This window comes from Passer montanus, unplaced genomic scaffold (genome assembly GCF_014805655.1).
Source record: "Passer montanus isolate IOZ18808 unplaced genomic scaffold, ASM1480565v1 scaffold35, whole genome shotgun sequence".
Lineage (NCBI taxonomy): Eukaryota > Metazoa > Chordata > Aves > Passeriformes > Passeridae > Passer > Passer montanus.
Window position 1 is genome coordinate 4,931,464 of NW_024368263.1, and position 23,931 is coordinate 4,955,394.

Sequence of the window (23,931 nt, forward strand, 5' to 3'; positions counted from 1 at the left end):
TAAAATCTCAGAAGTTAATTTTCCCTAAAATCACCTCACTTAAGCTGTATCTCCGTACTTCACTCACAGATCACTCTCTTTCAAGCTCGGCGAGGAACTGCTTTTACATTATCTCACTGGATAACAGACAATCCCCAATAATTAATGCCAGATCCTCAGCTCTGATGCTTTCATGGAAACCATTAGGCCAATGCCAGTTTACATCATTTGAAGATCTGATCCAGCAGGTATAAAAATGAAAATGGCAAGGCAAAAAAATATGAGCAATTTGATATCAATAAAAATGTGCACGAGGTCAGGGAGGAGAGAGCCTTTTTAAGTTTTCCTTTGACTTTTTATCCTAAAGAAGAACGTTGGTTTTTTCCAGTCATTGAGCAAGATAATGCACAGCAAATGATAAATTACAAAAGAAAATAATCTGTTGCAATAAAACCTGGGCAGAGCCCCAAGTATTTGTTCCCAAAGTATTTATTTTTCCCCAGCTGTATTTATGTGTGAATTCAATGATGTTTGTAAAACAAGTATTAAAAATTGTAACATTTGGAGTTATGTGCATTTCCAAAAAAAAATGTCTCCTCTTTCAAAATTCAAACTTTGACCTTTCTGAAATTTCACTATCACAACTAACAAGGTCCAACTGTTTTTTATTTTGCAATGTTTTCAGAAAAAGAAATTTCAATTCAGAAGTTGGGATCAAATTTCTAATACAGAAAGTTACTCAATTGCCCAGAAAAGAAGCTGTAATAGATCAGAGAACAGAGAACAAGTTATTGTCTCGCTTTGAGTAGCAAATATATTTTGGCTTGTATTGAAATTATTGTTGCCATAACTTATGCCCAGAAAAGATATATTAATAATTATTTACAAAGCAAAATTTGAGACAGTGACAAATACAGAATTAACTGAAAGAGGGGATGTTTTCTTTTTATTTCACTGTAGCACTCATAGAAAAACTCAAATGCAAATTCTTTTGAAGAAAATTACAGTTTCAATAATGAGCTTAGTGGAACAAAAAAAAAGAAAAAAGAAAAGAGAAAACAAAACAAAGCAAAAAACAAAACAAAAAACCCAAAAACAAACAAAAAAAACCCTCAGATCTGAGACCTTGTAGTGGTTTTGGTTTCTTAATTTAAGATTTTTTTTTAATTTTAAGATATTTTTGTTTTAATGTATTAAAAAGTGTGGTAGGTTTTGGTGTTGGTTAATTATTAATGTATTTTGTTGTTGTTGTTGTTGTGAGATGGGATTACAAGAAAGGTAAAGTAGGTTTAAAATTTTTAAAGGGTATAAAGAAAATTTATAAATAGTAATTAAAATAAACATTTTTGAAATTTTTTTTTGTTTGTTTTATAACATTTCTGAATGTAGAAAATGAAAAGTTAGAACTGGGTCCACCTGCTGTGGGACAGCAGCACAAAGGCAGGGAGCAGGAGGCTGTGCTGAGCTCTTTCCCTTCTCACTGGCCCCAAGGAGCCAGCCCAGGGCACTCTGGCCCCTACCCTGGTGGGGAAACTGAGGCAGGAGGGCTGGCAGGTGGAGATGTTCCTCACAGGCACAGAAACTGCTCAGTCCTTGAGCCGCGTGTGACCCCGTCCAGCTCTGCTTGGTCAGGAGCCCCTCTCCAGCCTCTCAGTGAGGAGGATGGCCAGGACAGCCCTGGCTGCACAGGGAGCTGGGAACAGAGGCTGAAACCTGTTCTCCTTCTCAGGGGAGCCCACAGAGGAGCAGCTCCCTGTCTGGAGTGCTTTGGGTGCATGCTGGGGCCTAGCCTCGTTATAAGGAATGGAATATATGGAATCAAATGAAATTCTATATGGGACAAGAAATGGGGTGGTCTTTATAGCAGGGTGGTCTTAAACTTAGGTTTAATGTATGTACAATATACAAACATTTTTGACAGACCATTAACACCTATAATCTTGTAAATATTTGCAATTTTCTAGATCATAAATATAGCTGCATAAGCAGTTCTTTCAGGACATCATTTATACTCCATTAAAGGTTAATTTACAAGTTAGTACCTTATAGAAAGAAGATATGTGTACTTTTATGTTAACTTTCTGTAAAGGGAGACTGGTGTCTCCAGCAGCAATTTGTAATTCTCCTGTGACACTCCCAGTGGCACTATTCAAAGCACTATTTGAATTCTTTTCATCAGCTCATGTTCACAGCAAACTTAATCTTCTGTTTTGAAGGTGGAAGGAGAAAGAAAAGAGAGGGGGGAAAAAAAAAAAAAACCAAGCCAGATCTTAGCTCTTGTGTCTGTGTTCCCAAGCATCCCACTGTTTGTTTGAACAGCCTCCCCTGACACACATCCTCATTTGTCACAGTGCTGATGATACCTGCTGCTGTCCCTGAGCCCAGCTAGCCAGCCTGCCTGGGCTGGGGCTGCCCGGGAAGGGGGAGGGAAATAGTAGGGGATTGACTCTGTGGGCTATGACTTTATTCGCTGTAATGGCATTTGTGCTTTCTAAAGATCAAAGGCCAGGGAGAAAAAAAAAAAAGGTGGGGGCAGGGGAAGGGAAAGAAAATTGTTCACTGTAGACCTAGCCAGGAGCTTTCAGAAGTGCCTGTGAGAAATTAGGTGCCTCTTTTGCACATTTGATCATCTAACTTTGAAATCCTGGTGAGAGAGCTTAGAGAAGGATCTGAAGAGAAAGGATAATAACCACTCGTAAGTCAGGACTATTGGGGAAGAATGAACAAGGAAGGTGCCAAATTTAACTGGATTTTGATTTATTTTCTTTTTCTAAATGCCAACGTTGCTTGTTCAGCCTGGTAGTTAAACAAATGAGAGGCTTTAAAACTGCAGTTAGCTACAGATTAAAAGGAAAAAAAAAAGAAATCTGTTGTAAATGCATATATTTTGTTGCCAGCTATTGGGATAAAAGAAAGCTTTCTCAAATGGTATGGGTTTCTACAATGGTCTCTATGGGTTTTTTTGCCTTCCATAGGATTTCCCACGAAGAAAGATGAAAGCTTTATGCTCATTAGTCACCAGGTACTACATGTTTATGTTCCTTATTCATATCTTAGTACTGTAAAGACTTCGGCAGCATTTTTTTTCCTGTTTCAAACCACTGTGCACACTGCAGAATGTTCCAAGCTCCCGTATTTCACATATGGAGTTTCTTTCAGCTGGTTTCATGCACAAAACAGAGGGTGGTCATTATGGTGCATTCACATCACACTAAATAGGAGTTAATGATGTATTCTTACTCTACTGTTTTCACTGAAAGATCTTTATAAAAATTGAGGCTTTTATTAAAACACAATGATATCAACATTTGAGTAATTTTCTTGGGCTTAGGGATGAATTTCTGACTAAGGGATGTGAGAACTGGAAACTTTGACCATTGTACATTGCTTTTGTAATTTTCCAATCCATACTTACATTTCTTCTCTGAAAAAGGCAGATCAAGGAGTAATTAGAAACTCACAGGCTGCAGATTGGAGTGGAGAGGAGAGACTGAGGTGCCACTTTTAATCTCAAACTAGTTGTTCCCAATATTTTTAAAAACACATCCTATAAATCCAGTAGCACCAGCAGTGTTGAATGAAGTGACTGCCTTCTTGGGGCCTGAACAAATGGGGATGTATTTTGGTATGAAATTCGGTGAAAAGCTGCAGTGAATGTGGCTGGAGTTGTACCAGGCTCCAGGACAGCACTGTGAATCCCGGTGTCACACCCCTGTTTGGAAATCTCAGTATTTTTTGCATGAACAAGGGGGCATCTTTGATTATTTTGACAGTCTCATTGATCTTGATACCAAAGAGCAGCTGTGTGGATGCTTCTGCTGTTTAATGCCATGTGCTGTGTGCCTCAAAAATCACAAAAAAGGTTGAAGAGGCACATATTAAAATGGCAGAGCTGCACTTCTTGGTCACACATCAGCCAGTGCCCTCCTGAGGCACAAAGGTTTTTGCTCTGTAAAGTGGAGCGCCAGGTTTGTGTATGCAAATCACAAATGTGGGTTTAATTTGTCTTGTAGTAGTTACCATAAATAGCCTTATTATAGTTAATGTTGTAAGTGGGTGGGCAAAACAAGAGTGATCATAAAGAAGAGCCTAAAGTTATTCATTCACAAGGGAGGTCATCAAAGAACAGTTTCTTCCTGCAGTCACTGCTGAGGCAGCTCTGGGGAAGGAACGTGAGGTTTAATGTTGTGTAGGTGCTTTAATACAATTTAGAAGAGAAACCATGAGCCTCAATGTGTGCAAAGCCTCACACTTTTGGTGGAACTGGGCCTTCTTTGCTGTTGCAGGCTGAAGGCAGCTGAAAGAAATATCAAAAGCACAACTTTAATAAAAGCCTGAAAATGTAGATTAAAGCAGGATTCATCCTATTAATTTTATTCCTAGGACAGAAGTTATTTCAGCTACATTAGAAACTTAAAGGAGTGTCTGTTAACTATTAAGTCACTGTTTAATAATCTAGCAGACTTGCTTTGAATTGATTGCATTAAAAACTATTCCATGTAAATTGGCTCAAAAATATGTTCAATTGCTTCATTTTTGAACCAGTTCTATGTCATACAGTTATTCAAGCTTCACAGAAGGTTTCTTGGGGACACAACATTTATGTGGGACATCTTCCTGCTGATGATTTTGTATATTTATCATGAATGTATCTCTTATATTTATCAAGCAAATGTCTTTTCCCTTTAAATTCACAGAGTAAGGAATATATCTAAGAAAACAGTTTTGCTTTGCTGCTGTGAGGCAAGGGAAATGTACCAGTGCTTATAAAATTGCTATGTTATGGTTTGTTTAGGACGTAATTAAGACATCAATCAGAAAGGGTTGATTCCTTCAGTAGCAAAGTTAATGAGATATTAACCAGCACTTTGAAGCTTGATCCAAGCTATCATTCTACTATTTCACAAATCCTCCAAATTCATACCTTTATGGTCAGTGGTAGTGTGAAAAAACACTTCTTAATGCTTTCCTATAATTAAAAAAAAGTTATATTTGAAATTCCAAATGCAAGGAAGCAATCATTGCAATAAATTTCTGGTTATAAGTTATCACTAGACTGTTTTGCTTTAACCTGCTTGCAAACTGACAGTGCAGTGGCTTTCTGGGTGGCAGTCAGCTCTGCTGAGTAAGAGCTTGCATGTGTTGAAGGCACTGACAACCCTTGCTGAGTGAATGCACCACACTTCTGATTGTTCAGTAGAAAGCACAAACAAAAGGAAGAGCTCCCAGAGCAGATTGTCCCAATCCCTCTCTGAAGGACTGTGTTTCACAGCAATATTGTCACAAAGGTGACCATCAAAGCAGGGAGAAAATCAAGATCCTGATTTTCTGAGAATGACACAATCTAACAGGTATCTAAACATTTTCTTTAGGAAACTTGATGCAACTTTTTTAAAGGAATCTTCAATGACCTTATAACCAGGCAGCACAGAGGTGATAACTGAAACATCTTCAAACTGCAATGAACAGCTGCTGAATTGCAGCAGAAAACTGCAAGTTGAACAGTTGCACAGATTTCTTATCATAAAATACCTTTTTGTTACTTACAATCTTTAGGACAGCTCTTTACCCATCTCTTTAATAAGTTGGTATCATTTATACTTCCCTATATAATAGTTCATCCAAATAACTGAGATTGTGGAGGCTTTCCAGAAAGACAAAAAGCTTGAGATAAATACATGTATACCCATACCCAAGCAGAGATCCTGGATTGTTTGCTTATATTCTCAAGATCCAATAAATGAGTGCTGCTTTCATTGTTACACAGAATCCATGTTGTTTTACTTAATTTAGTTTTTGGAAAAGCAGATTCCTATTTCCTCTGGCCCTGAATACTCTTAACAGAGAGGGTGTCCTATTTTTTCAGCTGTTTATGAACTGCTGCTGTAATTGAAGAACTATGATCAGAAGTTGCTTTTAAAATTCCCCTGCATGTTTTCCTTACCCTGTCACAAATCCATTCTAAAGATAAAACTTAACACATCCTGCACCATTTCTTTTAAAGTTTTCTCGTTGAATGATCCAGATGCACATCTAAAGGGGCATACACAATTATTTACTAAAACAGCACCTCACTTTCTTCTACTGACTGAAATTGTATCAGTTTTAACTGGTGAGAATTATTTGTCTAAGAATATGGCTACTTGTAAGGCAAGGAATTATTCCATCCCTGAACTTAAATCTCCATCTCTTTTGGTTTCTCTATAATCTCTCCTCTCTCTGTTTTTTGCTACTGATTCAATCTTCAGCATCTCTTCCTGCCCTGAACTTTATCTTGACAAAATTATGGACACAAGGGTGATTTCCCTTATGAAATCACTATTGCTAAGCCTTTGCAATTTTTAAAGAAAATGTGTTTCAGGATTAAAAAAAAAATCTATCTCCAAACAAGTCATAGGTGGATGCTGCACATTTGGATTCCCTAACAGCTGCTGTGATGGTATCAGTGGAGGTTAAAGAGACTTTCTTCTTGGCTGTTCAGACTTCATACAAGGTGCCAAAGGAACACAGACACTTCAGTAGTGGATATTAGCAAAAAGCTGCAGAATGCTCAGCCTGTGGCTAAGAAAAGTCTTCTACAACTTCTGTGCTGTCCAGCAAAAGAATCAAACCAACCAAAACTGCTCCTGGAGCAGCTGACTGGCTCAGGGCCTATTGCGTTTAACAGTGCTCAGGAGCTTTGGATGGGAATTTCTGATCCCTGACTGATCTATTCATTTCTCATTTGTTAACGTTTTTTGATGATATTTTTGTATCATTTGTTCTTAATACAGTGCTATTTTCAGAACAAGACAGATAATGCAGATGTCATTTTTTGACCTTTTAAAATCATGACTTGTCAATTGTAAAGAAACACAATTTGAGTTTTTTTATTTCCTTATCCATTTGTTCCTGGATTAAAAAAGGAGTTTAAAATTTGGTGTTATTTCAAATAGGTGATATTGTGTAACAGGTTCCTGCTTGTTTTGTCAGAGATAGAGGTGAAAATGAGTTTATATGGAACTAACATAACAAACTCTTTATAGAGAGAAAATGGGGAAAATCCATTGTAATGACTGGAAATCTGAATGGAAATTTCAGATTTCCATTCCTTTCATACTTCACTCATAAGCTTAATTTTCTCACCCATCTGTGTATACTAATTGGCTGTATTAATTATTTCATGTTGAAAGACACTACTTCATAATTAGTTGGTTGTATAATTTGAAGCAAATGCTACAGTGAATTGTACCCTTTTTTTATTTGGAAATCATCTGCAAGCAGTTTTCTCAAAAGTGCTATTTACAGCAAATTATTTACCTGGTAGTTATACTTCAGCAATTTCTCTCTAATAATATCTGAAAACTGATTTGGGGTATCTAATATTTAATTTTTTAATGTATTCTAGCTGTCAGTCACTTTTTTCAGATAGATATATATGGATGTATTAATTTTCAGTACAGTAATTCCTTAATTTTCCTGATTGCTTTTCAAGGAAAGGAAAAATTTTCTGAGAAGACAGCTGGTTTTATATAATTGTTTCCTTGGAAATACACTTCAGATGCTGCTTTGTGTAGACAGATAGATGAAGGGAATTAAAAGGAACTGACTGTGCTTTGCAGCATGCACTGGAAAAAACATACCTTGCAGGGAGACAACTTCCACTGCAAATTCAAATCTTGCCACTGCAATCCTATTGGATTTTCTTGTATACTCGTGATCACTCCTTTATTTCCCACTTCACGTTTCAAAAGCATTTCTGGTATGCAAGTGACATCCAATTCCTGCACTGTCATCTCCTGTGAGTACCACGTGCACATTTGGAAACACTGTCTGAACATAGAAACAATTTTCTTTTCCATCTTGACAGCTGAGTGACAGCACAGATCTGCAGTAGCTCAGTGCTGCCAAGGTCTCTTAGGGCTGCTGCTTGTGCTGTGATTTTCTCTTTTGAGTGGCTGATTCTAGGTTTGAAGGAGATGAAAGTAAGTATTTCTCATGTGCAGTGAGTTTTCATATCTGTAACCCACTGGGAGGTTGTCCCTAACCAAAGCTAAGATCTGAGCCATCAGATCTGTGGGAGATATGCAAAAGGCAGTAATTTAGAGAGGTTGTTATTTTTTGCTAACTAAATAGGAGCCCCCAATATGGAATGAAGATCATATTACATGGAACTATGGAATTTCACATAAAATTAGAGAAGATTCATTTCACGTTTAAGCCTGAAATCCTTATTTTTCTTGAGGGCTCTGTGAATGATTCTGGCTGAAAATACCAGTTGTATTCTCCATATTATTTTCAAAAGTCTACTGAACAAAATGCTGCTTATTAAAATGACCTTCAATGATTCATTGATAGGTTTGTGGGAAAAACTCTGACCAAAATTTCTGGTTTCAATGGTGTATAACTATTTCTTTAAATTCCAAAATTATTTGGAATTCTATTAATCAGGTTTTCCTACTGCTTATATTTAAAACCTAAACTCTGGTATAAGTAAAGGGAATTCTATGCAATCTTTGTGGTGGTAGACTGGTACTATTAAGCTTGAATCTGTGCTTCTTTGAGTGTTAAAAACCACAACTGCTTCACTTGTCTTTTTGTGTGTCTCCCAATGTCGTATTCTCCCAGCACAGCTTGTGTGCTGATATAGCAGAGCATTCAATTTTTAGATTGCCTATTTTCAGGAGAGGCTGATAGTCAGGCTGGGATTTCTCACCCTTCTAAAAAATCATTCTTTAAGTATTGCACCTCTTTGAACAATTTTTTTTGAGTGTCTGGGTGTTCTTCAGAAAATCCAAAGAACTGTATTATAAGAATATGATATCACAGTCTCACAGTTGTATTTAAACTGTGAGACTGTGACATAATAATGGGCTCAGTAATCAAAATTTCCTATGATATCAAAATACTAAAATTCTAGCTTTTGCTGAAGAGCAGGTTCATTTCCTAGTGTTAAGCTGTTTTTTTAATATAGACCATTTAAATTAAAATGATGGAATAATCCATTGGCCACCAGATTTATTCTGTTCTAACTTAATGTAATCTAATCTGTAGGCTTTTCAAACACAAGTACCAATGTGGCATGTCAGTAATTTGAAAATTCAGTTCCATGGTAACTTCTTGAAGGGGGGGCGGGGGTGAAATAAAAGTTAAATCAGCCAAAATTGGACAAAATTCCAACGTTTCTGTTAAGCCATATGAGGAAGGATAAATAGGCACTGGAACAATATTAATGTCCAATTCCAGCTCTCTCACAGGTCCACTGAGTAAACACATTAGATAAACTCTCCCTTCACTCTCCCTACTTTCACTTTGCTGTTCCACCTATTTGCAATCCATGAAACTTTTGAGTGTTTGTACTTAGAGCAGTAATTCCGGTACAAAAACCCATCTCACTGAAGTCAGTAAGAAAATGTGTCTCAGTCTTCTGGTAGAATATTGTAAAAGAAATTACTCTGTCATAGAAAGCTTCTTTGTTAAAAATTTAAAATGGATTTTTAATTTTTTTTTTCGTGGCTCCTCTTTATCTATGATTCAAAGTTATTCATACCAGCTTGGCTTTTTTCTTCCCCTCTCTGTAGTTCAATATTTCTCTCAAGAAAAGTCACCTTATTTGTACTGAACATCAGGCAACAGAGCCATCTGCACCAGCAATTCTTAGAGCAAACCCAGTAATTCATGTTGAACTCTGCTTCTTCCCAAGTGCAGCTGCAATAACCAAATCAACCTTCTGGTTTTAATCCAATTTAGATAAAAGACAAAGCCAGACAACAAATTCACCCTGCATACTGATAGTGGCTAATTTTCAAATTCTTAATAATTATTGCCCCTAATTAAAACCAAATGACACAGTTTTACTAGACAGTACAGGCAAGATCAGGTGCTTCCAAAATGCTGGAGCACAAGATTTTCTGTTAGAGGATTGTATATATTAAATTGTTATTCACCTCGTTGCAAATCCATGGCTTTCTTTCCAGCTGAATAGCAACACTGGATGTTGCATGGAATTTTTTTGCCATTGTGCCTGTTTGGAAAAGTGGATGAGTTCTTCCAGAACGGTGTCTGCAAAAACTGAAGGGTAATTCTCTTGCCAGCACTGAATATCTGTAAGATTTCAATGTTGCCTATAGCTGAGACTGGCTGCATTACCATGTGAGAACTCAGGGTTGTGGGGAGCTCATTACAAGTTTTCTCTGACACACATTCACACAGACCATGCCCCTTAAACAAACAATGCAGAGAAAAGGTACTCAGTGAGAGGTTTCACATTGTGTGAATTCAGTTAATTTTTCCTTATAGCACCTCATAATTTTCCAGGACAGAGATCATTAATCATCCCAAAGTGTGTAGAAGCTTGGGCAATAGCTGTAAGACCACCAAATGCTGACCCTGAAGGAAATTAATTACTGAAGGTGAAAAGCAAGTGTTTTCTTAAATAAGCCACCTAAGCTGCCTGGTTTTGCAAATATTTATTAACACAATTCAGATGAAATCAGATCAGCACTTCTGGCTGCAGAGAGTGTTGTTTCATTGGACCAGGAGTCCTCGTTTCCAAATCCATATTCAATCTTTTAACACAGCAGCAAATTATATTCCCCATCTGTCTCCTGTGACAGCACTAATGAATGTAATAACTGGATGATGATGTACAAACTCTTTTGAAGTACCTAATTTATAAAATATAGGAAGTAGTTATTTATAATAAGCTGTTGGGGAGTTGGGGTTTTATAGTTTTTGAAGTTTTTTAATATTTTCAATTTTCTGTATGTAACTGAAACATAAGTGAGCATGTGATAACCAAACATTCTTGGTACAGGAAACTCTTAGGGCAGGGTGAGCCTGATATCTCAGAGGTTTTCCCAGCCAGTGTCTCTGTTCTAGGACTAACAAGTGCTTTACCACGATTTGAAGAACAAAAAGTCCTGAGGCTGAACCAGCTCTGGCCTTGAGTTGTCCCACCCACGGTGAATCTGGGCACTTGCCAGAGCCCCGTTGTGTGCTCTAAGCACCTCCTGCCCTGGGGTTAACCAGCACTGTTCTTTCTGATTTGAGGCTGAGTGAAAAGGAGTAAAGCACGTCCCAGAGGGTCTATGAACAGGATGGAAGTTCGTACAGATTTTGCCAACACATCAGGATTTGGCCTGTACCACAACCCCTCCTTGAAGGATTGGCCTGATAGATGTTTTCCAAGGACTTTGCAAAGTCAGAGTTTGAATATAGGAGATAAAGCCCACAATTTTACAGTCTGAGTCAGATTCTCTTTGACCTGCTGGAAAACAGAGCAAGTCATGCTGCAATGAAACAGCATGAATGAACATTTCAGCCATGAAAAGTAGGAGTTTATTTCAGATTAATTTCTCACCTTTGGAGTTGGTTGATGCATTAGTTCAATGTGATGAAGAGAGAGAAAGGGGAAGAGGGGCTGTGAACTAAATTAATCCAAAAAGTGTGTGCTCATTAGAGAGCAATTACCACTTTATATTCTATCTTGTTTGTGTGAGGAGATGGGACTTGTGGCAACATGGCAACACAGCAAGGCCAAATACTGATGTTTATTGCTCAGTGAGAGGCTGGCATGACTAATTGAGAGGGAGCAGGTTCATCAGGTTTAGAGCTTAAGAAAAGTGATGGGAAGATATTTTCATGAACTGCTGTTCTCACCACTACAGTTTTTAAAAGCCTCCACTACAGTAAAAAATTATTATTTTTGTTAAAGCATGATACAAATCTGCTATGTTCTAAACAGACAAGATTTAGTTGCACTTCTTACATTTAATTTCACTTTTATTGAAATGTTGCACTTGAGGAAAGAACAATTCCATCTTTTGAATTTTACCAGTGATTTTGCCGTGCCCCACACCTCTTGTAAAGGATAAACAATCATATGTCCTTGTCTCTCTAAAGTGTAAAAAGATTTCAACAAAAACTGTTATGTCCATTTGCATTGCCTCTGCAGTAAACCTTGGATCTTCATGATTTGAAGCTATTATAACTTCTCAGCAAAAAAAAAAGAAAAAAAAAAAAAAAAAAAGAGAATGTTTAAATGTTCATTTGAACTTATTGTGAAAAAGAATGGCACTGGCAAATCAAGAATTACCTCACAGAAATCTTTTCTATTCTATTTGGGTTTTTGCATTGCTCCTGTGATGCATTAGTGTAGAATTCCTTAGAGTTATTTTAATTTAAACTCAAATGTAAATGAACAGCGACATCAGACCAAATGAGTGCAGTATGAATTCCAGCTTGTGGAAAATTCTCACAGCCAGGCAGGGATATGCTGCTTCCCTATTGCAAAGATAACCTACAGGGCTGTTCACAAAAGCTGGTCCAGGGAGACAGATCTCCTTGTGGTTCTTCTGATAATGCAGACAAATAGGCTCTTGCTTTGAATTGTTGTTATCTTGAACAATCTGTCTCCATCAGGATCTGGACAAATTACTCACCCCAGGTAAATGTTACCCTTTGAAAATAGCCCCTTTTTTGCTACTCTCTGTCCTCAGTAGCAAAGTTTTCCTCATATGGTACCTTACTCTGGGTCTCTTTGTGGTTTGGTGGGGGATTTTTTGCTGCTGTTGTTTTTGTGTATGTTTTCTTTTTAAATGTCTGATTTTAATATATTAAAGTCACTAAAAGCCATAAACAGACTTCTGCTTTAATCAGGGCAAACAAGCTGATGTTTAAGAGTATCTGCTTAGTGAAATAAACAGTGCTTGGGATTCACAGAAGAGCAGGAAATTGTTCTGTTATCAAAGTTCTTTCTTTATTCAGTATGAAAAATAATGGCATTTGTGTAGTACTTTATAATAGATGCTCTTATACAAGTATTGAAGAAAAATTAATCAATCTTCAGAAACAGGCCTTATATTAATAAGTATACTGCTAATTACTACAATCATACAAAAGTTGCAGTGACACCTATCTATATATTTGTATATTCTTTTTGGTCTTTTTAAAGACAGTGTCACAAGCCTAAAGATTCATTCAGCTTAAAAAAAGAAGGTGTTTCTCTGGGATGGTGTGTGCCTGCCTCGGTTCAGCTGTGTTCCACGCTCAACTTTGCTAAATTCTGGGTTTTTTCTTTATTCTTTCCTAATCTAGAAATTGCCAGCTATGAAAAGCTTGTTAATTTCTGTTTGTAAAATGTTCTGATGTAACTTGAATTAAATGTAGTGCAGCTGGGAGCAGTCATGGCTAAACAATACATGGCATAAATTATCTCTGTGTGGAGTGTCTGACTAGATAACATAATCAACAGGAGGCTGACAAAACATCACAGCTGCCTATTGTTGCTGACAACTTCATTATTTCCATGATTTTCAAATAGGTAATTTGTTTCTGAGGACCAGCAATATCTTCAGACACATCCAATGGCCTCATGTACTTTTATAGGCTTCCTGAAGCTGCATGTGTTTGCACAGATTTAGGGGGTTTTCCTAATCTGGGGAACAACTGCAAGAACCATCAGCAAAGAGCTCTGCATTGGTTTTGCAATAGAGCAGCATCCCCATATATCAGGGTTGCTGCACACCTCCTGTTAGGTAACAGCAGCTGCCCTTTGATTCCTTGGTTCAAACAGGAAGGGCTTTGATGCTCTGATGGACTTCTTATACTATTTTATTTCTGTTTACTTATCTTACATTCCAAAAGATCCCAAATGACGCAGTAGTTTTGTAGCTCTGACAGCCCAGGCCTGATTCTATTCCTCTGCAGCCAGGAATTATTATTCTCAGGAATTTTCCAAGTAAAAAGACTATCAGGGGTAAACAAGCCCCTGTGACTATATGAAAAACATGCCATCTTTAAAGAATTCTGACCAAACAGTGCTTATTCTGAAGTACAAGCAGCAAGTCCACAGCTGCCACAAAGCTGAGAATTCCTCCCATCTGCATCCTTCCTCTGGGAATGTGCAAGCCCCAGGCCTGGGTGCATGTGCCAGGTTCAGCCCTGCACAGAGCCTGGATTCCAGGTTGTGCCGGGTTCCAGGCTGGGCTGACGGGGCCGTGGCTGGGAGCTGTGGCTGCAGAGGAAACCTGGGGCAGCCACGGCTGCCAAGCCCAGTTCCACTTGGTCACTGACATCACGCTGCCTCAAATATTTCAGAATACTTGGGAAAATTGTTTCTAAGCTTAGTCCAAACACAATTATTTTTTCTTCACTCACACAATTTCAGAATTTTTCAAGTTTGATCATGTCTGTGACTGATCAACTGGGAAATATTTGTCTTTTTCATAAGCAGACTGAATACTTCTGTGTGTTTGTGGATAATAGGTTATTTGCTATGGATTTGGATCAAGAACACTGGCTAAAGTAACTACTGAAACTGTAAGACTCCAGTCAATGTCCTTGAAGAAACACAAGAAACCAGGGAACAGGACAGAGAATAAACAAATTGGCACAGGGGTATGTGTGAAAGATGATAGGTAAACAAGAGCCAGAGAGGCAGGAATTGCCAAAACCAGAGGTGGAATTTACTACAGTATGTTATATGTATAAAAATGTGCAAGAAAGAATGAGTGTGGGGACAAAGGAACGTACACTTTTATGTGTTTGGGGCTTTGGTTTGGTTTTATTTTACCTTTCCCACTGAATAGTTTTGACTGTATGAAAAAAACTACCCCATTATCTTGTTTCATGGGGAAGAGTCACTTTAACTGCCTTCCAAGTAATGGATTTTTAAAATGAGGGTGCATACAGGTGTCAGTTAGCCACGTTGTCATGTTACTTTGGGTGGAGATCCCAGTCCCAGATATCCAATCTGCCTGGCTCCATTGCTGCATCAGTGGATGGAATCTGGTATTTGAGCAACATTTGTTCCTTTTGTGGGTCTGTGAACAGTCTAAAACGCAGCTTTGTCTGTTATGATGGCAACAGCTTTGCCATTGTTGCAAGCCAGGCTCCATGTCATTTTCTACACTCCGAACTTCCCACCCAGTTTCTAGTGGGGAAACCCAAAATGTGTTTCAGAAGCAGGGGCAGGGTGTGTAGGACAGGGAGCAGGGTGTGTAGGACAGGGAGCCGGGTGTGTAGAACAGGGAGCCGGGTGTGTAGAACAGGGAGCCGGGTGTGTAGAACAGGGAGCCGGGTGTGTAGGACAGGGAACTGCTGGGTCTGGGGATGGAGGGAGCTGCCTGCCGGACATCGCGTCCTGGGACCCGCGCAGGGCTCGGGAGCGCTGGGTGGACGCTGCCACCTATCGATGGATGGAGGAGCGAAACACCAGACCCTACAGCGAGCTCCTCGTCCCAGAAACGCCCCAGTGTCTGGGAGGAACAAGCAGGATTGATACATGGGGTTAATGGCCAACACAACGCTAAAAACCCCTGTGGTGTGTAAAGCTGGGAACAACACAGGGTGAAGGTTTGGGGAGCTGTGTCACCGAATCAGCCAAATTGGGCGGCCTCTTTAAACAAATGTGGCACTGAATGTACATCTTCACAAAAACATGCAGCTTTAGCAGCAGTAAGAGCAAGAGCAGCAGTGGGATCAGCCGTCCTTGTGTGCTGCAGGCAGGGAACTTCCAGACTCACCAGTCATGGAAGGAGAACCTGTGGCAGCAGGTTAAGGGAGCAGTGAAAGCACAGCCAGCAAAATGGTCTGTGCAGCCATGGAGAGTGGAATGCAAGGGTAATGAGAGCTGGATGACTTCTCTGTCCTCTGATGGAAGCCTCAAAGGCTGAGGATGGGCAGGTTTCTGCAGGAGATCAGACTACAGGATCTTCCACGTGTTTCATCATAAACCCAGGGTCTGTTACTTCTGTTGGTCTTTTAGTCGTCTTCATTTCCAGAACTGGGTGTAGGAGCCTCTCACAGTTATTTATAAACATTGAGTAGTAATTTTTAATAATTCCATTTTATCATTTTATAAATGTATTATTACTTCTTTTACCTAACTGAGCATTGTTTTGTGTCTTCTGGATTTTGAACAAGCTAATTATGAATTTATATTCATAGGTCAAGAAGATTATAAATAAATTTTCCTGAGACAAAAAAGCTAATTGTAGTTCACAAGAACTAGGCTTGGGCAAGAAAATATTTTGACTTTTCCTACTCTGCTAAGTACTGTTTGGGTAGAAAAAGGACTAAGCATTTAAAAAGTCAAAATGGCAATTGTAAAAGGGCTGCTTTCCACAAAGCTGAAGGGAGAAAGCAGAAGATAGAAGTATTGAACCACAATGAGAAGGTGCTAGAAATGTTTAAGTATAGACTGATTTCTGGAAATTCACTCTATGTTTTTCCCCCTAAATCAGCTGGAAATTGAGCACTCCTTTACAAGTGAGTTGCATAGGTGAGGTCTATACAGGCAAAAAAACCCCAAACTTAACTGGGGACTTTGACTTAGAAGAATCACCCATATTTAGCACAGCACTGAAAATGGAGTTCCTAGGCTTACATTTATTTTTAACTGATTTAGACATTTCAGATTTTCAGCATGTTTTTTTTCCAGATAGTATCTCAGTGTTAGAGAGGTATTTGGTGGTTTTTGAAAGATTTCCAATTCCCTCCTGTTGGCAAGGAGCAGTGACCTCAGTCAGCTCTCTGACTAATGATCCTTGGAAGGAGCAGAACAAAAGAGGGAATCCTCTGATTTTCAAGATATTTCAAGGAGAAGGAATGCTGTGCATAAACTATCGTAATAGCACTTCACAATTCTCTGCTGCAGCAAAGCATGTAACTATTTGCATTTGATATTCTCATTATGCCCTATAACTACGCATTTGATATTCTCATATTTGCATTTGATATTCTCATCTGCCCACATGTCTGTGTGCATGTTTACACACACATGTACAGGCAGGCATGTGTGTTTGATAGAAAACACCCAAAGAATGGTTTGATCCACATCCAGACTGGTTTAAAAAATACAGATTAGCTTCAAATTCCATGGCATACAAACATCAGGCCCAGGACTACATTTTAGCTTCAGCTGTTTGGGCAAAAGGATGCCCTTGGGTATGACACAGCACCCTTAGCTGAGGTTTGAAGTGTGGGAGAATCAGGCTGATCAACAGATTTTGGGAGGTTTCCAACATTTTCCAAAAATCATGTCTGAATAAAACCAGGGAAGAAAATTCAGCAGATTGTAAGAGTAGCTCTGGTATCTCTTTAAAATAATCCAAAATACTTTTTCTGTAGATATTAATGGCCACTGGCTAGGACCCAGGAATTGGCATGTTTTGATTCTTTTCTATTATCCAGTGTTGCACTGGAGTGTTTTGACTGCATTAATTTAACCCAGTGGACCGTCTAGAAGGATAACAATTTTCTAGGTTGTTGTTTATCTTTGATTGCCACCTCCACTCTTTTTAGAATTCTGTATATGTATATTTTAAATATTCCACATTTGACTTTGTAACATATTTGTGGGTTTCTGTGGGTTCCAGCATTTGCATTTTTTGCCCTACAGTAAAAAAAATGAGATTTTGAAATATGACTATTTTCCTATTTTGGACACTCCTAATGCAGACATTACAGGATTTGCTTTAGCATCCGTAGAGTGTGTTTTGTTATCCATTTAATAATCTTTTTGAGGCGTAACCTGTTCAGGCTGGGAGCTTTCCAATGATGTTGCAGATGTCCCACAGCTATGGCTATGCCTGCTGCTTTTGTTGCTATGATTGCAGTCAGCTGTAGTGGTAGCTTGCTTGGAGAAAGAAGAAACAATACATCACATGCAACAAGCACTACTGCACTGTGATTTTTACCCCTTCCTCTCACTGTTTTAGCATAAAACCAACTGCTTGAGGATGGCTGCATCAATGTCTTTTTGCTCGTACTTCATGGCAAATTAATTACAGTCACAGTTCTGTTTACTCTGTAAGTAATTATTTTTTCTACTTGGACGCTGTGCTGCTGATCAGTTTTAAAGGCTACAAGCTAAAAGCACACGGAAGTCATGGCATCTCTCACATGGAGATTTCACATATTAGTCACTCCTACAGCTGCACAGGTAACTGGGACAGAGTTAAGGCACCAAACATTCTACCTGTGATACAATACTACTTGCTTTAAATACTGTTCTGCTCTGAGGTTTTAGCAGCAATCTTGGACTTCAGTAATTACTAGTAATAAGCTTTTTCATATCTGATCATTCATGCAGTGTAAGGAAGAGATTTACTCATTCTGCCCAGAGGCTGAGCCAGCAGAGACAGCAGAGCTAATGTGATTCATTGAAGGAAGAGTGGGGACAATTACCAGCAACTTGTTCTCGTTTTGCCTTGGATAGCCTAAGCTGGTAAGTCTTTAATTTAATTTAACTCTTTAATGCACAGATTCCTAATTATTAGTTTCAAGTATGATTGATTCATAAACATACATTGCTGAGTGGTTTCTCAGCTGTTGTGTTTTCCTAAAATCCTAAGAGAATGCTTTTACAGCTATGCTGTGCCCTACCAGTGCACCTGTCTGTAGAGTGTAGCATATATGTGCCACAAACAACAGAGAGTGATCTATAATTTAGGTATTTCTTTTTCTTTCTCTGCAACATGTTTTTGAGGGACATGGATATTAGGTCAATATTTGACAATTAAAAAGGAAAAAAATCACAAATCTTTTGTAAAGATAACTATTTTATATTCACTTGTATTAGAATTTGGCTTTTAAAGGACCCTGGTGATGGGGAATAAAATGGTTCAGTGCTTAAGTGCAAGTAGAAATACAATCAGAAAGATGAAGCTGCAGGATGTGCAGAATGAAATATGAAATATGACTAGGGAGACCTTGGTCCCTGGTTTGGATCCTAGCTGTAGCACAGTGACTGTCACACAGACTGGTTTGATGGGTATTTCCAGGGCAGGGCAGCAACTGTTTCCCCAGAGATCTCCTGCAAGAATTTTGTGCTTTTTAGTTCTTGGAAATGAAAACGGCTGTTTATTATGTCTGGTTATAAGGGGAGCTGCTGTTGTTATTTTTTCTAGTCCTGCCTTTCCCAGTAAAACCTGGTGCTGTGCTGTCTGTTGCAGTGCTCACCTTGCTGTGGGGGTGCAAATTAGATCACACAGGGCTACCCCAAACCATATGGAGAAGTTCTTATGTCATCCTGACCCGTGTCAGCTTTGTGAAGAGCATTCCATAGGTGAAAATCTCAAATAGGGCTGTTCTGCATATCTTCTTTTTCTAAATGATTAATCTTCCAGGTGCTGCAAAAATTTTAGTTCTGACAATGGCACATCCACAGGCTAAGTGCATTTCAGCTGGGGTACTTGTTATTTCAATCAAGACAAGGCACATTTCAGGTCTTCACCTGATTGCTGAGGCACGGATATGGTTCTAAAAGAAATAAAATTAATAACTTTTTTAAGGAGCCTAAAAATGCTCTCATGAAATAGTTTATTTCTGTAAAAAAATAACAGCATCCAAAAAACCTTGTGCTTTCCATCACAGAATCATGTGGATTGAGCTGTCTCTTTTCTTTATTTCTTATTATGCTTTTCACCCATGATTTTGCCCCATGTCATTCCCATTGCTCTACTGTGAGTCATTTCTACAGCCTAATAAGATCCCACTTCCAGAAAGTTTTACAGAATATTCTACTTGCCTTTTTTTTTTTTTTCATTTCATACCTTGTATGCGACTAGGAAGGATGCTAAGTCTCATAATCTGCAGTGGCATTTTGCACTTTACTGTTTCAGTACACTGGTGAAAAATGCAGCTCGTTCACATCATGTCCTTCCAGCTATTGCTTTATTGTTCCACAGTTATTCCCTGCTCTTGTTTGGGATATTGGTGGTGAGTATACAAGAAACACATCTATGTTTCAAGTCATTTGTGATTCACCAATTCTGTGTGGATAGCAAAGTTGCCATCTGTTTTATTGCTGAATAGCTGCAATTTCAAGAGTGTTTACTTAGGTTCTCTATAAATTCAACTGCTCTTGACTTCACAGAAACATTGATGAGATTATAAAAGATTCTGTTCTCTTCTTCCATCAGTGTCAGACTATGGACCTGCTCTGGCTTTTTACTGACAAAGCTTCCACATGTGGCAGGGGCACGCCATGGTTACTGTCCTTGGATGTTGTTGTTTAGGTGGTTACTACACACTGTTGTTTTCTTCTGAATGGATAAATCCTGGTTCATTGACCAGATCAAGGTGGGAAGGACTCCAGCTAACCCAAGGAACAGTAATATCTGGAATCAAATTATGTTTAGTCACAGTCCATAAGAACAGTAAGCTGTGCCATGGGAAATAGGCTTGGTAGTTAACTGCTCTGAAACTCTTCTGGATTGGTGACACAGATTAGCGCCACAGTGATGCCTAAATTTGCTTTGGTTCAAAGCCTACACCAGCATTCTAGAATGCTGTAATAGAGGCTCCAGGTCCTTTTGCAGTGTACACACTGAAACAGAGAAAACAGCCCTGCCAACTGTCTGCGTTTCGAATGTATATTGGGAGAGGTGTCACTAGAGCACCTCTCCCAAAGGCTGATTTCCTGGAAAACTGTCCAAGAACTGACAGGTGCTTCTCCTTTCCTTGCTCAGGTTAGTATTTTCTCGTAAAAGAAAAATGCTGCTGTCAAGCTGTTCTCTGTAGAAATTTGAGATTCTGGAAACAACTTCTCCCTTCTCAAGAAAAGCTTGAACTTGATGACTTCCAAGAGATTCTGTGAAAAACATCTGGGCAACTGAGTTCAAGAAGATGGAGACAAATACACTTCCTGCATTAATGAAGGCCATGGAAGAGATAGGGCTTTTTTTTTTTGGAGTCTGGCTGGCAAAATTCCTTTTTTTGTAATTATTTAAATCCTTGAGTGTATTAAAGTAAGCAAGCAGGTAGTTTGGTCTTGTGAGAGAGGGGGAGGACTTTATCAGCCTGGAGAACACTGACAGAGGCATAATTAACACCAGGCTTTCTTGTTTTGTTTAACTAATACCACAATAGGTAGGAGAAGTCCTATTAAGTAGATGTTCCTAATTTCTTTAATGTATACTTCCACGACCCCTCAGTAAATTCCCATATTGGCTTCATGAACCTTGTAACCTCTCTTGAGCCACTCAGATGTGCTGAGCCTGTTGCTTTTCAAATAAAAACCCATAATCCCAAAGCAGACAGTGCAGAGGGCTGACCTGCCTTTGAATTAAGAATTGGTTTGGTGTACTCCTCCTTGTCCTCATCTTGAGGGTGGTTAGGTTTGTGTGGCAAATGCAAACTCTTCTTTCTATCCTGTGTTCACTACCAGCTGTGTGTTAGTATTTGTGTGTGGAATTTGGTATTCAAAACTTGTAGTCTTGGAATCAGATTATTTTGGGAAATTGAAACTTCCTTTACAAACATGCCTATGGCACTCCCTGGCCTATTTTTATTCACTATTTGGGTCTGTGTTTTGACCCATACTTTATTGATGAAAATAAGAAGTTCTTGAAAACAGAGGTAAAGGGAGAAATTTATGTGGGACAAAATGTGGCACTATGTACTAACAGAACTGAAAGTGTTATTCTAAGTAACTGAGAATTAAATTATTATTAAATTTGGTAACTTCGTGAGTTTCTTTAAAATTCTAAAAACATAGAAAATTGGGAGGTGGATAATCAGTTTACTCCATAAACTCAGAGAAAACCAGTCAAAAATCCTTGCAGTACTGCTGTCTCCCGAGTCCCAGAGAGCTTTGATCATTTCCACACTTGCACATTTATTTCAGGAGTGCAGCTCACGTAATTCCCTCTTGATTGCACACACTGTTGTTCTAATGTAACAAAGTCTTTTAATCAATATGACAATTGTGTTGACTCTGTCTCTCTTCCTTCAGAGATTTGGTCTCTCTTCAGTATCCCAGGAGCATGGAGAATATGTGAAATTAATTGTAATGAGATACTTTTATGCTCAGGGTGTCTGCTCACCACAGTGTGCTGTAAGAAAGGAAGATGTAGAAAGCTTAAAAGACCTGGATGATGTCTTTAATCTTAAGGACAAATACCAAAACCAGCCTCCACAGTAGGATGACTGTTTAGTAAAGAATGCTTTTACTGGAAATACTCCTTAAAGTCTGGTCCTGCCATCCAATTTGCTCAGAAGGCTGAAACCATTAGAACAAAAAAGAATTTGTATCATAGTACAACAAAAATATTGAAGATTATTTCCAGAAAAGATGCTCTGAAAAGGTAGCCAGGTTTACCATTACAACTGTGAAATCTCCTAGAGAGGCATTCTGCCTTATATATGTGTACACACTTGTCAGGGGAAAAGGAATATGTGAAGAAATAGTGCATTTTTTTCACTTTTTCACTTAAAAATCCATAGGGATAGTTTGTTTTATGCAGTTGGGTCAAATTTGATTCTTAGTTTCCCTTCAGAAAGTCAAAATTATTTCCACATAACGTACTTCCAGAGTTAAATATAAATTCAATTTTTCTTAATACAGAAAAAGGAATGTAATGATAGAGCATAGAAAGTATTGTTTAATTATTAGATAATATGTAAATCCAATTAGGTGAGGCAGTCAGAGAGAGGCAGCAGTCCCTCTTGGAAGGGTTTGTACCCTAAATGGACAGGGCAAATACAGAGCAGGATAAAGTAATACGACAAAGAGACACAACCAGTACCTGCCCACTATGTGAGGAAGATGCCACGTGTTAGAAACTGTCCATAACAACATATTCTTTTGGGTGTCATTTTTTATTGACACCTGTATTACCAGAGCTCAGTCTGCAAAAACATTGTTTCCCTCATTAATTGAAACTCCTCGTTCTAAGACGAATTGGCAAATTATTCTGAGGTAGTCTGTTTTATTTTTCTGTTTTTAATTCTTTGTCTCCATAGATATCTATGGGTATAATTCCATAAAGAGAAATTTGCCATGGAAAAATGTGTAGAATTTTCAGCTGTGCAGAAGCTGCGTGTGAAAGTGATTTCAGACACAGCAGCCTCGCACAGTGTTCCAGTGACACACTTCTGATCCACGATGTTGGCGCAGCAAAACCCCACTAAATGGCTGCCGTTTTCCTTCTAGAGAACCCTGGCTGAGAATGACCCAGCAGATGCACAGCCTGAGCCTCCTGCAGAGCAAGAAGCACAGCATGCCGTCGTCGCCCAGCGCTGCCAAGCGCCTGTACCGGAACCTGTCGGAGAAGCTGAAGGGCAGCCACACGTCCTTTGACGAGGCCTACTTCCGATCCCGCTGCGACCGCCTCAGCCTGCGCAAGGCCTCCATGGTAACCCCAGCCCGCCCTGCCTCTCCCCTCTCCCTCAGCCTCCTTCATCAGCCGTGCCATCCTCACCCTCTCCTTTGTTCCCTGACCAGTGCCCTGTGTTCTTCCCAGCCTTGCCATTAATGACCCTTTGTCAAAACAGAGTTTGGTCTTCTTGAAGGGTGAAGACAGGCTCCCTGTAACTTGGCACTTACATGACAAAACGTGAGTTAAATCTATAGATGCAAGTGTTTCTCTTACAAGAAAAGAATAAAACATGTTTTGAGGAAAGTCAAGATGGCTTTTAATAGAAGTTCCCATTTTTCCAAATGACAGAGCAAATGGAACTTTCAGGCGTGACAGACAAATGTAAGGCTACTGCCAGAGTGTGGTGATGGTCAGTAGATAACACCACAGAAGGAAGAGCTCACATGTGAAGGAGTCTGGCCTGGGTACCCCCATCCAAATCCCAGCCAAGCACTCTGGTACCAGCACAGCAAAATATAGAAACACCTGCTGGATTTAACCCTCACAAGGGCTCCCACTGCTGCGAGTGCTAGTGAAGTTACACAGCCCCCAGTGCATGCATTTTGAGGAATGGACTTTGTCTCTGAAATAACAGCCCAGTGTAAATTCAGTGTACAACAGAATCTTTTCTACTTGCTGGAGGAAGATGAACCTGCTTGTGGATATTGCCAAAACAAAATAAATCCCACTTTTTCCTAAATAGGAAAAACAAACACATTCTTCAACTTCTCCTCTGAATTATTTTGTCTCCACTTCTGACGAGCAAAGTCTAATGACATTGTCTGAATGCAGCAGGAAATGCCCCTTGGAGCCAGCACTCTGCTGC

At 39.1% G+C, this 23,931-nt stretch overlaps 1 protein-coding gene across 4 annotated transcripts in view; it reads left to right on the forward strand.

Annotated features, from left to right (window-relative positions):
• Window positions 1–23,931, forward strand: part of ANKFN1 (ankyrin repeat and fibronectin type III domain containing 1) — a 105,081-nt gene that overhangs the window by 20,505 nt on the left and 60,645 nt on the right. For 2 of the 4 annotated variants that reach the window (XM_039716454.1, XM_039716459.1), the window contains 2 exons: window positions 18,056–18,190; window positions 22,901–23,102. In XM_039716454.1, coding sequence (XP_039572388.1) covers window positions 22,917–23,102 — 186 coding nt within the window. In that variant the 5' untranslated portion in view covers window positions 18,056–18,190; window positions 22,901–22,916. The remainder of the gene's footprint in view (window positions 1–18,055; window positions 18,191–22,900; window positions 23,103–23,931) is intronic. The other 2 variants (XM_039716456.1, XM_039716457.1) reach the window with 2 other exon arrangements.